Below are 12869 nucleotides of genomic sequence, written 5' to 3'. Positions count from 1 at the left end.
GAGAACGATTTACGTGGACAGCGGGAATGATGAAGAAGCTGAAAGACATCTTACTAAAAGGTCTATAACTCTAATAATACTATCTAATTCCTTTCCTGAAAGTAGGCGAGAGCCTCTTCAATTTTCTCCCTCATGAGGTGCACATGTCCCGGCATCGGCATCTCAAGATGGTCTGCATCAACAGACAAGCATTGTCCAACTTCTCCCACGTATTTGTCCCACCCATTAGGACCCAAAGCGCCCTCAGAGCCGCGCTTGTCAGGGAAGCCCCAGGCAAGAGCCCCTAAAGCTGGATCCTCCATGAACCCAGGATAGGCTTCTGCTGGAAATCCCATGCCCACCATCTCGTGCTTCAATTCAGGCTTCCCCTCACAGCGGCCGCCCATACCCTTCTCTGCCCAAACAATGCTAGTCTTTTTGGGGCGCTGGCGGGAAGTCATGGGCTCCGGGTGGTAGGTTGCCACGGCTTTGAAAATCCCCAGCAGATGTTGCATCGGCGCAGATTTGGCCGTCGAATTCCAGAATGCGTCCTGTGCAGCCATCTTTTGGAACATTTGCCAGCCTATCTCAGGCTGGACTTTAACAAGACTAGTTTCGGTCTTGGTGCGTGGTGAGCAAATGTCAATGATCAGTAGGCCATCGACTTGACGACCGAGGTCACCTAATTGACGGCAGACCTCATACCCGAGCATGCCGCCACCGGAGAAACCGCCAATGTACAGTGCGCCTTGAGGCCGAGACTCAATCACGGCATCAACAATCAACTTCGCGGCTCCTTCAATGCCAACCTCGGCGTTCATCCGCTCTGGGCAGCGAATGAAAGGCGAGTCAACACCATAAATTGCCGTCTTAGTGTTAAAGGGTGGCAGATGAATGTAGCCAGCAATCGTACCAGTTCCGTCGGCGATCATGTACAACGGCGTCTGATCTGGTTTCGAACGGCCGTGAAGTAGGATTACTCGCGCCTTCGGTGGTGGAGAGATTGTTTGCTGCTTCTTCGTCACAGAAGGCGAAACCGATTTATTTGGCAATAGTGATTCACTCTCCGGTATCGAGATTGAAGTAACGACTGGCTTTTCAACATCTTTCTGATCGAGCAATACCCAGTGAGAGGGGATCTCGGGTGTCGGGCAGCTAGTAGACAGACTTTCATCCGACATCTCCTCCTCACTGACAGACGGCGGAGAGGTCGATGCCTGTGAGTATGACGAGGAGTGAATAGTCTCGGTCGTTCCAATTGCATCGCCAAACGCCTTCCGCAGGTCACCAATCGTCGGATAGTCGATGAGAGTGGACACCGGAAGATCGATGCCGGTCTGCTTCTTGACAGCAGCGGTAATCTCAATGGCCATGATGGAATCAACCCCAACATCTGCCGTAGCAGTGTCATCCGTGAGTTGCGCCGAGTCTGTGCCTGTCTCTCTTGAGATGCTCTCCAGAATAGAAGCAAAAACTTCATTCTGTGAGCTCAAACCCTCTTCAACTTTGGTCATCTCTGAGGCGTCTGAGCGACTGTAGGCATGCTTCTTGGCGGAAGGTTGTGGAGCCTTTACTGCCGCCACATTCGTGTTCGTCGGAAGTTGATAATCGTCAGGTGCTGCAACCGATACTCTTGTCTTTCCCAAAAGCCGGTCTAGAACAGTGTTGCTGACCTCGTGAAACCGCAAACCTGAACATTGCATTACCATTTCCGACGAGTCAGAGTCAAAGACCCAGACATCGCAAGTTGCAGAGTCCTCGGTTCTGCGTGAGACTCTGGCGAGAGTAAGGTATGATTTACCCGGCACTAGAGCTCCGAAATCTGGTAGCTCAACGCTCTCAAGATTGTCCATCATGAACGTGGTATCAGAGGCACGCGGTCGACTTGGATTGGCGTTAAGCACAAAACCCGCCAGGTGCACTAGGCTTTCGCCATGATATGGTGACGAGGTGAAGCAGGTTCCGATAGGATCAGAGCCCAGGACGATCTCTGCGGCAGCCTCCTGGAAATCATCGGAGACATATGCTCCCTTGACGCATTTGAAAGATGGAGAGTACCTGACTGTGTTTGAAAAGAGCGCGTAGAATATGTCTGGCTGGATCCTGTGGCCACGTCCCTCCTTGGCGCTCTTGATCACGTCATCCATCCTAGCCTGGATGAAGAATGATACCTTCTCCCAACCAGCTTTGATGGAGTCCGCCTCGCATATGGAGACTGTGCAGCTGCCCAGAGTTTGCTCAGATGAGTGAAAAGTTACTGTAGCAAGATCATTAGTGAGCTTCTTCACATTCGCAGTTGTGACAAGTTCCTCAGTCGATCCATTAACCTTCTTGCGCAGTGGACGCCGTAGTGAGAGATTGCGGATCGTCAGCGCAGGCTGCTTCATATCCCGCGTCATGCCCATGCCTTCGAACACGTGCTTGGCAACAGTAGAAGCAGCATCGCAGAACACGCTTCCGGGGCAAATTGCCATGTCGCGGATCCGATGGCCTTCGATGAGGGCATCCATCCCTGGATCGGCAATGAGGGCCCTGAAAGTAGCCTCGGACTCACTGCTCGTCGACCTCTCCGCAACAATGCTCTGCGCACAGGTAGATATTTGCTTCGGGCCGACCTGGGAATCAGCCGCGAGGCTTCCGCGTACCCCGTCGCCCTTCTCGGTGTAAGTGATCCAGAAATCTTGCAAGTCCCACGCGTACGTCGGGAGCGTCAACAGCTGGACGCTGCTTGAGTAAGGGCGATATAGTCGGAGCCAGTCGATCTCTAAACCTTGATCGTAAAGCTTCGCAAGACATTTTGTGATAGACATCCAATTGTCAGCATACTTGTCGAGCGTCGACATGATGGAGCCGGAAGACACGGCAGAACCCAAGGTTGCCTGTACAAAGGAACCGCAGACTTGGCTTGGACCATGTTCGACCCACACCACATCACCTAGATGTTCCTTGACAACCGCAATAGTGTCTGTGAACTGCACTCTCTGACGAGTTTGCTGGCCCATATAGATTGCATCAAAGGTTCCGGAGGAATCAACAATCTTCGCAAGCAGAGTAGAAGCAACTGGGATCCTGGGCGGCGAGTACGTTACTCCCCGAGCGAGAGTGACGAATTGATCCAGAATGGGATCCATTTGGAAGGAATGAAAGGCGTATGGTACCGGTAGCAACTTAGGACGGAATTCTGCCATGTCCGCTGCAAGCTGCTCAACATCATCCTGCAATCCACCGACAACGGTGGTGCGTGGACTGTTAGAGCAAGATATCGAACAGATTCCGTCTTTTCTGGCATCAATATAGTCCTGAGTGACCTCAAGGGATGCAGCTACTGCTAACACTAGAGGAGCCAGCGAGTTAGTAGTTATCCTTCCGGCGTACTGCTTCGAGCTCGAGTCTACTTACTTGCACAAGCGCCAGTCTCGCATAATTCGCTGAGCAACTCTGCACGTTTCCCGACCAGATACAGCACATCGGTCAAAGAGAGTACGCCAGCAACGTGAAGAGCGGCATATTCGCCGAGGGAGTGGCCCATGACAACGGACGGCACAATGCCAGCTTCTGAACGCCACACAGAAGCCAAGGCAATCTCCAAAGTCAAGACGGCAAGCTGGATCTGGGCAGAGAGCTTCGTGGACGTGTCAGTGGCACGCTTCGTGATGATGTCCAAGAACGATGGGAAGCCATAATCAGCGCAAATTTTGACGCAGTGATCAACCACTTCCCGGAAGACATGACTTGTCTTGTACAGCTCACTGCCCATGCCGCCATAATGGGAACCCTGACCGGTGAAAACGAAGACAACCTGCTTGGAAACGGAAGGCTTGATCTTTGTGACATCACTCTGGGCATCAATGTCTGATCTCAATTTGGCAATGAGTTCTAATGTCGATGATGCGGTGTATGTGGATCTGAGCGAGTGATGCGTTCGCCTTGCGGTAGTTGTGTAAGCAACGTCTTGAATACGGACGGTGGGATTCGCCTGAAGATATTGAAGAAGCCTGCGTTGGTTGGAACGCAGCGATACTTGCGTCTTAGCGGACGTGACAATGACGTGGTTCGACCACGGTACTTGCACGCCCTCGTCCACGGACCACGTAGGTCTATAGTCCTCGATAAGCAGACAAGCGTTACCACCCGCTGCGTCGAAGTTGTTCAGCATCACCCGTCTCGTGTTATTTCCCACAGGCTTGAAATCCCTCGCCTCGGAGAGGATCGACATCTTGGAGTCTTCAAGCGAAGGAAACTTGGGGTTCAGCTTCTGAGGCATGCCTGCTTGTGGGGGAATTGTATCGTTTTGGAACATCAGGACACACTTGAGCAACGATGATATTCCAGCAGCCTGTTTGAAATCTCATTAGTTCAAAGAATCCCTAATTGGCAACAATCGGGTGGTCTTACGGCTTCGCTGTGGCCAATATTGGCCTTGATAGATCCGACTATCAAAGGATCGCCACGACGACGTTTGAAGACGTTGGACACCGCACCTATCTCAGCGGGATCACCAATCTGGGTTCCAGTCCCGTGCATCTCGACATAAGATATCTCGTCTGGAAGGACGCCAGATCGCCTCAAGACCTGGCGGTAAAGCCGTTCCTGCGCGCCGGCATCCGAGGTCGTGATGGACGGAGAATTCCCGCTATGGTTTCTCCCTGAGCCCCCAATGACAGCAAGAATATTGTCATTGTGGGCGATAGCGTCGTCAAGTCTCTTGAGCACCACGCTTCCGACGAAGTCAGCTCGACAATAGCCATCGGCGTCCTCGCGGAATGGCTTGCAATTGCCAGTGTTGGATAAGATACCAGATTTGCTGAGACTCGTCCAAGAATGAGGATATCCGACGACATTTGCAGCACCAGAGACAGCCATGTCGATATCGCCTGATATTAAGCTCATGCAGGCGAGATGGATGGAAGATGAAGTTGACGCACATGCCGAATCTAAAGAATACGTTGGTCCCTCCCAGTTCATCTGGAAGGCAAGACGGCCAGCTCCGAATGCTCTCTGTGCTCCCTGCAGTGTATATGCATCACATCCCTTCAAATGATGTGCCATAGCATTCCAGTCATCGTTGCTTTGTCCGTAAAAGACACCAATTCTATTCGGGTCAATATCCCTGGTCTTGCCGTCAGAATACCCAGCTGTCTCAAGAGCCTCATATGAACTCATGAGGAATTGTCGATGGCCAGGGTCCATAAACATTGCCTCTCTAGGAGAGATGCGGAAGAACCGAGCATCGAACTCTCCAGGCTTCTTCATGAAGCAACCGAATCGAGCCGCCGTCGTGCATTTGACGCCATCGTGGCTATGCTCTGCTGCGAAGAACTCATCGAGGTCAAACCGATCCGGAGGGATTTCTTGATGGAGATCTTGACCAGTCATGAGAACATTCCAGAACTCATCTAGGTCATCACTGCCTGGGCCTCTTCCAGCCATGCCAACAATTGCTATGCGATCAGACGGTCGATCTTGCTGATTCCTCTGGTTGGCGCCTATTTCATGCTGGACACTGATTCTTCTTCCCTGTTGTTTCAAAGCTGTTGTAAGGTAGGAAGTGTGACTGCTGGTGCCGATGACTTTGATGTCGACTTGCTGGCAAGATCCAAGATGCTTATTCATTTCGGCAACGACCTCTACGATGTCCAGAGGCTGAGACACGGATTGCGAAACCGCGGTTCGTAGCAAATCGCCAAACGTCTCATATGTAGCTGACGGATCGTCGGTACCCCAGACTCTGTGTTGTGAGTCGAGTTGACTTTTGACCAGAGCAGACTCCCCAATCACATAGTCTAGGTCAGCTGAGGTCATTGGAATAGCGTGTTGAAGGGATCTGATATTAAGCTTGTTTCTTGGGAGGCCACTGACAGCTGGGCACTCGTTCAGAAACTGCTCCAGGATGGATGGTGGACCGATGATGCTAGCCCAGCGGTCTCCAGTGACACCAACTTGTGCCTTCTTCGCGGTTGGAATGCCCTTTCAAGCCAGTTAGCAGATCCATTCAAGGAGGTTTGTTTACAATGAGGATTTAGGACTTACCAGGTTCGTCTGGAATTGCTCCAGAGCAGAGCGAAGGTCCTCGTTCGAGATCCCTAGGACGGCCCAACCCCATGTTCCAGAGCAATCTTCTGTGGCTCTTGACTGGATGTAGCAAAATTTGCAGACCCTGCACAAGAGACCAGCTGCCTCAAGACAGCCGGCGTAGAGAGTATCAAAGTCCTTGGCAGCTGCCAATGGTGATAGGCTCATAAGACCTCCTGAAATGCCTAGCCACTCGGGCCCGTCATCAGACTTTGCTAAGAGATTGGGATCACGCCTGATGCATCTGTGAAATCTATGTCAGTATATTGTGCTTAGATATCACTGAGGATTTGGGACATACTGGAGGAGCATTGCTGCTCTCATTGTATAGATGAGGATTGCATTAGCAACGCCAGTCTCGTCGACTGAGTGGCGGTATTTCTCAGCCAATTCGTAGATGCTTGAAAAGTCTCCGAGACTGTCTGTGATAGCGCTGTCGAAGTTTTTGAGCTCCGATTTGACCTTCTTGCACAGATCACTCATAAAAGCCTGAAGCCATGGCGCCAGGCCAGCCTGCTTCATGACGTAGTCGATGCCATCGACCCACGGATCGGTCTGATCACCAAAAAATAGAATAGTCTTCTGTGAGTCTGCCATCTTGGGCATCAATAATGGAAAGAAATTACTGGCGCTCCTGAAGTCATATGAGAGAAGCGTTTTTGATTTGCAGCGCCAAAATAATCGCTTTGATGGGTGAAGTAGCTAGGACGACACAACCGGCCTTTTGCAACATCCGAGATAAGGAGCTACGATGATATTCATGTGTATCTGTAGTTTCTCTCAATTGCCGGAGACCTTGAGTTGTAGTTCAAGACAGCGATCTCATTATCGCCGACAGACTCACTTATCTGTCAACATCTAGTGACCCTGATACGTAAGAGTGTCCACGAGAGGTAGAGCCTGTACGGATACCGATGTCCCAATTAGGAAAGTGACCTGGAACTAGTAGGGAGTGTCGTTCTGTTGTCTTCATGAAACCTCCGATTGGACCAAGGTTTCTGAGAATCATGGTTCAGGTTGAGACAGCCAGCCGGCGGCGATTCCCGAACGCCCGTATGTGGCTCAAGAGGTGGCCAAGGCCTGGCTCCGGACTCCTCCGCCGGGCACCAGCCAGGTTGGTGCTCGTACAGAGAAAGTGGTGACGCGGCGAAACTAGAATATCGATGCAAAACATGGCAAATATGATCTGCATCGGCCATAAGCCAAGTCAATGTTCCAGAATCCGAAGCGAGAGGCTGAATGGCGCCCGAGCCTGCGGAACGCCTCAGCTTATGGGACGCCAAGACCTCCCGTCATCCGTACTTGGATCTTGATCCTCAGTCAAGCATTAGGTTTCCAATGAGAGTGAGGCATATGCGGGATCACCAATGATTATTTGCTAGTGAAATGAAGACGAGTCATTCACCTACGAACATGCTACGTCCCCAAGCACGCAACTATGATATGCGGCCAGCTAACCTAAAATGCCGGCTCATTATGCTTGTGGTTCGCTTTGGTGAGGCATCTCACGACTCGAATTACGTGCCGGAGACAGCTGATATGTTGCCGGAGGAGAAGTCCGTGAGATCGGAGACATATGTTTGTCCTGCTATGAATCAGAAATGCCTCTCTACGGTACCCTATCAGATCTCAGCTTTCAGTCTCTGAGACAAGCCGTGGGCAGGTCATACCTAGGCTCCCATCATTCGGCTTCTGTTCGTCCTTAACCCTTGGCCACCAAGTTACGGTGCACCGACATCTTGGTTCAATATGCCGGTTGAGTTGGCTGGAAAGACGCCGGAGTCGATCGACACAACACTCTGGAGACGCGGTGCCAAGTTTCAGATCCGAAAAGCTCTCCCGCATGGCGTGCGGATTCAGTTGCTGATACGGTACCAGAGCGATTGAAGATGAGAACGCATGGCAAGAGAGCGAAAGCCTCCGTCAAGCATGAAGGACAACGAATTTAGCCAGTTGAAATATATCCAACGTGTCCAAATGCAGCTTGATGTTATCTTGCGAAAGGGCCCTATGCCATTTGTTCGTTTTGTTCGTGCTCACCTACCTCACCTCAACTGACTAAAATTGGCAATCCGCGGTTATCATCTTCAATCAATAAGTTTTACAGGGGCAAAGAACTTGCGACGTGTTGCATGCACGACCTTTTGTCTCTTGACCCTTATTCACAATGTCTTTCTTCTCATGCATTGCTGAACTTGAAGGGGTCAGCCGCTGGGCGGTCTTGATATCCGGTCTGGTAAGATACCGCAAGCACTCCAGGTCTATACTTGGCTGACAGAACTAGTTTGCGGCGTACTTGTCCTGTTTAGCGGTCTACAGGGCTTTCTTTCATCCGCTCAATAAATATCCAGGTCCAATTCTGAACCGCTTGACAAACCTTCCGTTTGTGATTGCAGGAGTGAAAGGGCAGCTGCCATTCTATGCAGAATCCTTGTTCAAGAAGTACGGCCCAGTCGTCAGAATGGGGCCCAATAACCTTGGATTCATCGAAGGAAACGCCTGGAAGGACATCTACGGCATGCGTCGTCGCGGCCAATTTGAGAAAGCATACGAGTACTACCGTGAAGGACCGGAAGGACCCATTAGCTTGCTCAACGCTGGGCCCGAGGAACACGCGAGACTACGCAAGTGGGTTTCACCGTATTTTTCGGATCGTGGCATGAAGGAGCAAGAACCGATGATTGGCGGTTACGTTGACTTGCTTCTCAAGCGACTTCATGAGAACTGCGATGATGGTACCCGCGCGCTTGATCTCCGTGACTGGTGTGAGTGCTGGGATTACATCTGCCGAAGTTCCGTCTGATGCTAACATTAGGCTGTCAGTTAACTTCTGCACCTTCGACATCCTTGGCGAACTTGCTTTCTCCAGCTCTTTTGGATGCCTCGAGTCAGCAGAATATCATCCTTGGGTAAAGATCATTGCATTTCAGCAGAAAGAGATTGAGTGGATCGGTGAGCTGAACCGGCAGGGATTGAGGTTTATCACAGCTATTATCATGAAGATACTCGCCAAGAACAAGTTGGAATTTATGGGTTACACGATTCAGAAGTTACAAAGTCGCATTCAGTCGGGTAAACAAGCAGATATCATTGAGTCCCTGCTCAATAACAAAGAAGGAATGGTACGTTCGATCCTTTTCTCGCCGCTGATTTTGCTCAGTGTTGGACGTGCGATCATATTGTCTCAGATACCAGAGCAGAGCGGGACTAATCAGAGAGAGCAGAAGCTTGACATGGATCGCCTTGTCCAGAATTCGACGCTTCTCATCGCGGCTGGGTCAGAGACCACAGCGACGCTGCTCACGGCAACTTCGTTCCTTCTGCTATCGAATCCTGAGGCATATCAGAAAGTTGTAGAAGAGGTCAGATCTTCCTTTTCTGATCCGTCAGACATTACTCTTCTATCCGTCAACAAACTCCCTTACATGTTGGCCTGCCTGGACGAGGCGCTGCGCGTGTTCCCGGTAGTTCCTTCTTGGTTGCCCCGACGAGTCACGCATGGTACCGCTATCATTGATGGCAATATCGTACCCGAAGGTGTAAGTGACCCCTCTACTGAGTAATGCCCTGCTTCATTCCCAGCAAAGTGCTGACTCTTTTCATTCTGACACAGTGTCTTGTCGCTACTTGGCAGTGGGCGATGTATCATAACGAACTGAACTTTACTAAACCCCTAGAATATCATCCCGAGCGTTTCCTCGGAGATCCGAGCTTCTCGAAGGATAGGCTGGACGCATTCCAACCTTTCAGCATGGGCCACGCAGACTGTGTCGGTCGCAACCTTGCATACTCTGAGATGCGTCTTATCCTAGCAAGGATTTTGTTCAGCTTCGATCTGAAGCTAGCGGACGAGGGCAGTGACTGGATACAGGGTCAAAAAGTTTATATCGTGTGGCAAAAGCCGTCTTTAAATGTGTATCTCAAGCCAGTCAAGCGATGAGGCAAACCTTCATCCAGCCTTGAAGCTTGTGGCTAAACAAAGCCGTGCACGTAGTGGAGGCTTTCCACACATTATGTATGTACTTCGCAGGCATATTGCAACCAAACACGGAAGGTGGGCAGCATGCACATAAGCCTGGCGGAACCATGCATACCCATCAGAGCATCTTGTCTCCTCATAATTTGTGCAAATACAATGCATCAGTCCGAGGTCCTAGGCTTGAAACGACCCTTCGTATAACTTTGACTGCGGGGAAGACCCTGACATTGTTGGAGTACCTTCCACTGAGACTTGTCCTAAGGCTGAAGCAGGCCTTGTTCTGGCTATTGCTCAATGCTGCCGGTGGCAGACATTCTGCCAAGAAACTTTTGACCGTAGGAGACTTTACTTCTGCGACGCGGCTGGTGCATTATGTGAACTGCGTTGAGGCGAAGCGCGGAAGAGGGCCCTGCAGTGGGATGCCGCTGAAGGCTTGTGTTTGTCGAATATTATCCGCCGTCTTGTTTGTTCGCAAGAGCCCTCTATCCGAAGTTGATACTTTGCTAGATCATGTTAATTAGGTTCTAATACCTCGCAACTGTATTCGGGATTGCTTTTTAGCCACCTAACCTGTAAAGTATGCGATCAACCATCAAATTTCTACATTGCCCAGGATCTCATTGTCCTCACTATTCGCACCATGAAATTATATTCGTTGCTCTGAGATATGTTATAGAGACCAGGTCTAGCTACATCGCTTAATCCTGTCGCGTAGCAGCTTCTACGCATCTATAAATCTGACTCGTCTCAAATTTTGTCATGTCAACTGAAAGTGGCCGGGCCAGAAACAATGACAGGCCCTGCCGTCAAAACTCCCCGGGATGCCAAGATTAAATCTCCGCATGTTCTAACTGCCCTATCGGCCAGTGGGGCATTGACGCGCCGCTCATGCTTTATTGGGCCATGCCAACAGACTTCAGAGGTTGAAACTATATTGACACACTACTAAGATGCCATTTTACCGACGAGACAGGTTCACGCTAATTTTCTGCTGTTTCTAGAATATTGCCGGCCCTCCATCCCTGACCGGTAGCCAGTCGTCGGTTCATCGGCGGATTGGCTTTGTCTAAAGCGATGTCTTGTTACCCAAAAAGACTAACACAAGCCGTCGCAATCTCGATTCGAATTCCATCGATCTTAGCCGCACTCTCAACTTCGACTCGTTGAACAATGGCAACCGCAACTCAGTCTCTGCCTATTGAAGACTTTCCGTTTGACTTTGATATGCCTCGGACGACTTGTCATGAAGGCGACTCTAGGGAAGTGAAGAACTCAACAACCGCAACTAAGCGGCGCCGCGGCCCGCTTACCCGCAACGCCTGCAAACACTGTCGGATTAAAAAGGTGCGCGGAGTTCGGCTTTTCTTTCTGAATATATCGATCACAAAAAGTATGACAGATAACTAACGTTGCTTGTAAACTTGTAGCTGAAATGCAGCGGCGAGAAACAAGGATGCGGTCGGTGCAGAGCCAACGGCTTCGACTGCCATTATGAAACCTCGAATCCCAATTCAAAGAGGCGCTTGACGATTGCCGATTTTACACCTTCTATGTCCCCTTGGGAAAGGGAAGATAACTCGACCGCCGACAATGCCATAATCACGGAGGAAGACCAAGATCTAAATGACCCGGAAAACATTGATCACTTGGTCTTCCAGCCAAGATCCTTCTCTCCCTTTCAAGCCGAGACATTAGATGGCATGCTATCAACGAATGCCCTCGATAGCTTTATGAAAGCTAGTGGTGAGCTAATTTTCTATTTCGCTTGCCGTCAGTCGGCCAGCATTGAAGCCGTTCGAACATTAACGTTGCTGTCGTACAGGGAATCAGCCTTTCATGAAGGCAACACTCAACAGCCCATCGAACTCACCTCGAATAGACCCGCTACTTTCCTGTCTCAATGCCTCAGACTGGCCCAGAGTGATTTCTTTAGGCTCAGATACAGAGAGGTCTATAGCCCATGTCGAAAGGCGGAGGAAGCACATACGGGAGTCTTCAAGTCATAATCAGGAGTGGCCTCGAAATAGCCAGCGTTCTCGACACAATCCATCGAAGCAACACCCGGAACAAGATAGTCTCTCATGTTCATGCTACGCGCGAGTCTTTCTGCAGCATGAGGACGTTAGTTCTAACCTTCTCTGGAGTATACGAAGCAAAGCTCCTGCGTCACCCGCAGAAATGCTGCGGTCCTTGAAGCGAACTATGGAGGGCCTCGACTCCTTCTTCGACTGCCACACACATTCCACACGTCCGGAGTTTGTCGCCTTGCTCGTATCAATGTGCGATATGATGCTTGGTGGTGTCGAGTATTTGGTCCCTAAGCTTTGCGTAGACGATGACATCATTTCTGCAGATGATGACTCGGATACATCCAGTTCCCATGGTGACTCGGGGAGACGCTCTAGCAGCAGGAGCGGCAGCGTCAATTTTACGTCGCACCCAGCATTCAGATTGAGCCAAGGGACATTAGACAAAGAGGATGAGCTTCATGTGCTTCATAGTTTAGTACGAGTTCGGACGAAACGACTAGGCCTCCTGATTGACAGACTGTATCACGCGGTGGATGATAACGGAAGACCTATACATAGACATACTGTCTGCAGTTTGCAGGACCGACTTAGATTTGTGTCATCAACATTAAAGAGAAGCCAGATATAGATAGCTGGGTACCGGCGGATCAAATGGATGGGAATTCGGACTCACATAGTTAAAGTTTTGACCCACCAAACGCATTCTAAGCACATGTGTATTTGTGATCAAGTCTTCTTGGTTTGAAATGTCACAAAATCATGACTCGGGTCATGCAGAATTCTATTATGTCGAAGTCTCCTTGTCCTCG

The 12869-nt window shown here is 50.3% G+C and overlaps 3 protein-coding genes across 3 annotated transcripts; 2 read left to right on the top strand and 1 right to left on the bottom strand.

Annotated features, from left to right (window-relative positions):
- Window positions 1-83: 83 nt before the first annotated feature.
- Window positions 84-6648, bottom strand: CCOS01_14811 (beta-ketoacyl synthase domain-containing protein; the record flags this gene model as incomplete). Its single annotated transcript, XM_060462954.1, has 5 exons — window positions 84-3313; window positions 3379-4315; window positions 4375-5946; window positions 6010-6295; window positions 6353-6648. 5 exons carry the CDS (start codon window positions 6646-6648, stop codon window positions 84-86), a joined length of 6321 nt encoding a protein of 2106 aa, XP_060306785.1.
- Window positions 6649-8512: 1864 nt separating this feature from the next.
- CCOS01_14810 (cytochrome P450) lies at window positions 8513-9991 on the top strand (the record flags this gene model as incomplete). Its single annotated transcript, XM_060462953.1, has 4 exons — window positions 8513-8816; window positions 8875-9173; window positions 9240-9590; window positions 9665-9991. The coding sequence occupies 4 exons, from the start codon at window positions 8513-8515 to the stop codon at window positions 9989-9991; spliced, it is 1281 nt and encodes a 426-aa protein (XP_060306784.1).
- Window positions 9992-11580: 1589 nt separating this feature from the next.
- Window positions 11581-12597, top strand: CCOS01_14809 (uncharacterized protein; the record flags this gene model as incomplete). The annotated part of the gene is made up of 3 exons (XM_060462952.1): window positions 11581-11773; window positions 11853-12520; window positions 12577-12597. 3 exons carry the CDS (start codon window positions 11581-11583, stop codon window positions 12595-12597), a joined length of 882 nt encoding a protein of 293 aa, XP_060306783.1.
- Between the last annotated feature and the right edge of the window lie 272 nt (window positions 12598-12869).

The sequence above is a fragment of the Colletotrichum costaricense genome (genome assembly GCF_030867565.1).
Source record: "Colletotrichum costaricense strain IMI 309622 chromosome Unknown Scaffold_21.1, whole genome shotgun sequence".
Lineage (NCBI taxonomy): Eukaryota > Fungi > Ascomycota > Sordariomycetes > Glomerellales > Glomerellaceae > Colletotrichum > Colletotrichum costaricense.
This window is presented reverse-complemented; position numbering and strand designations above follow the sequence as displayed.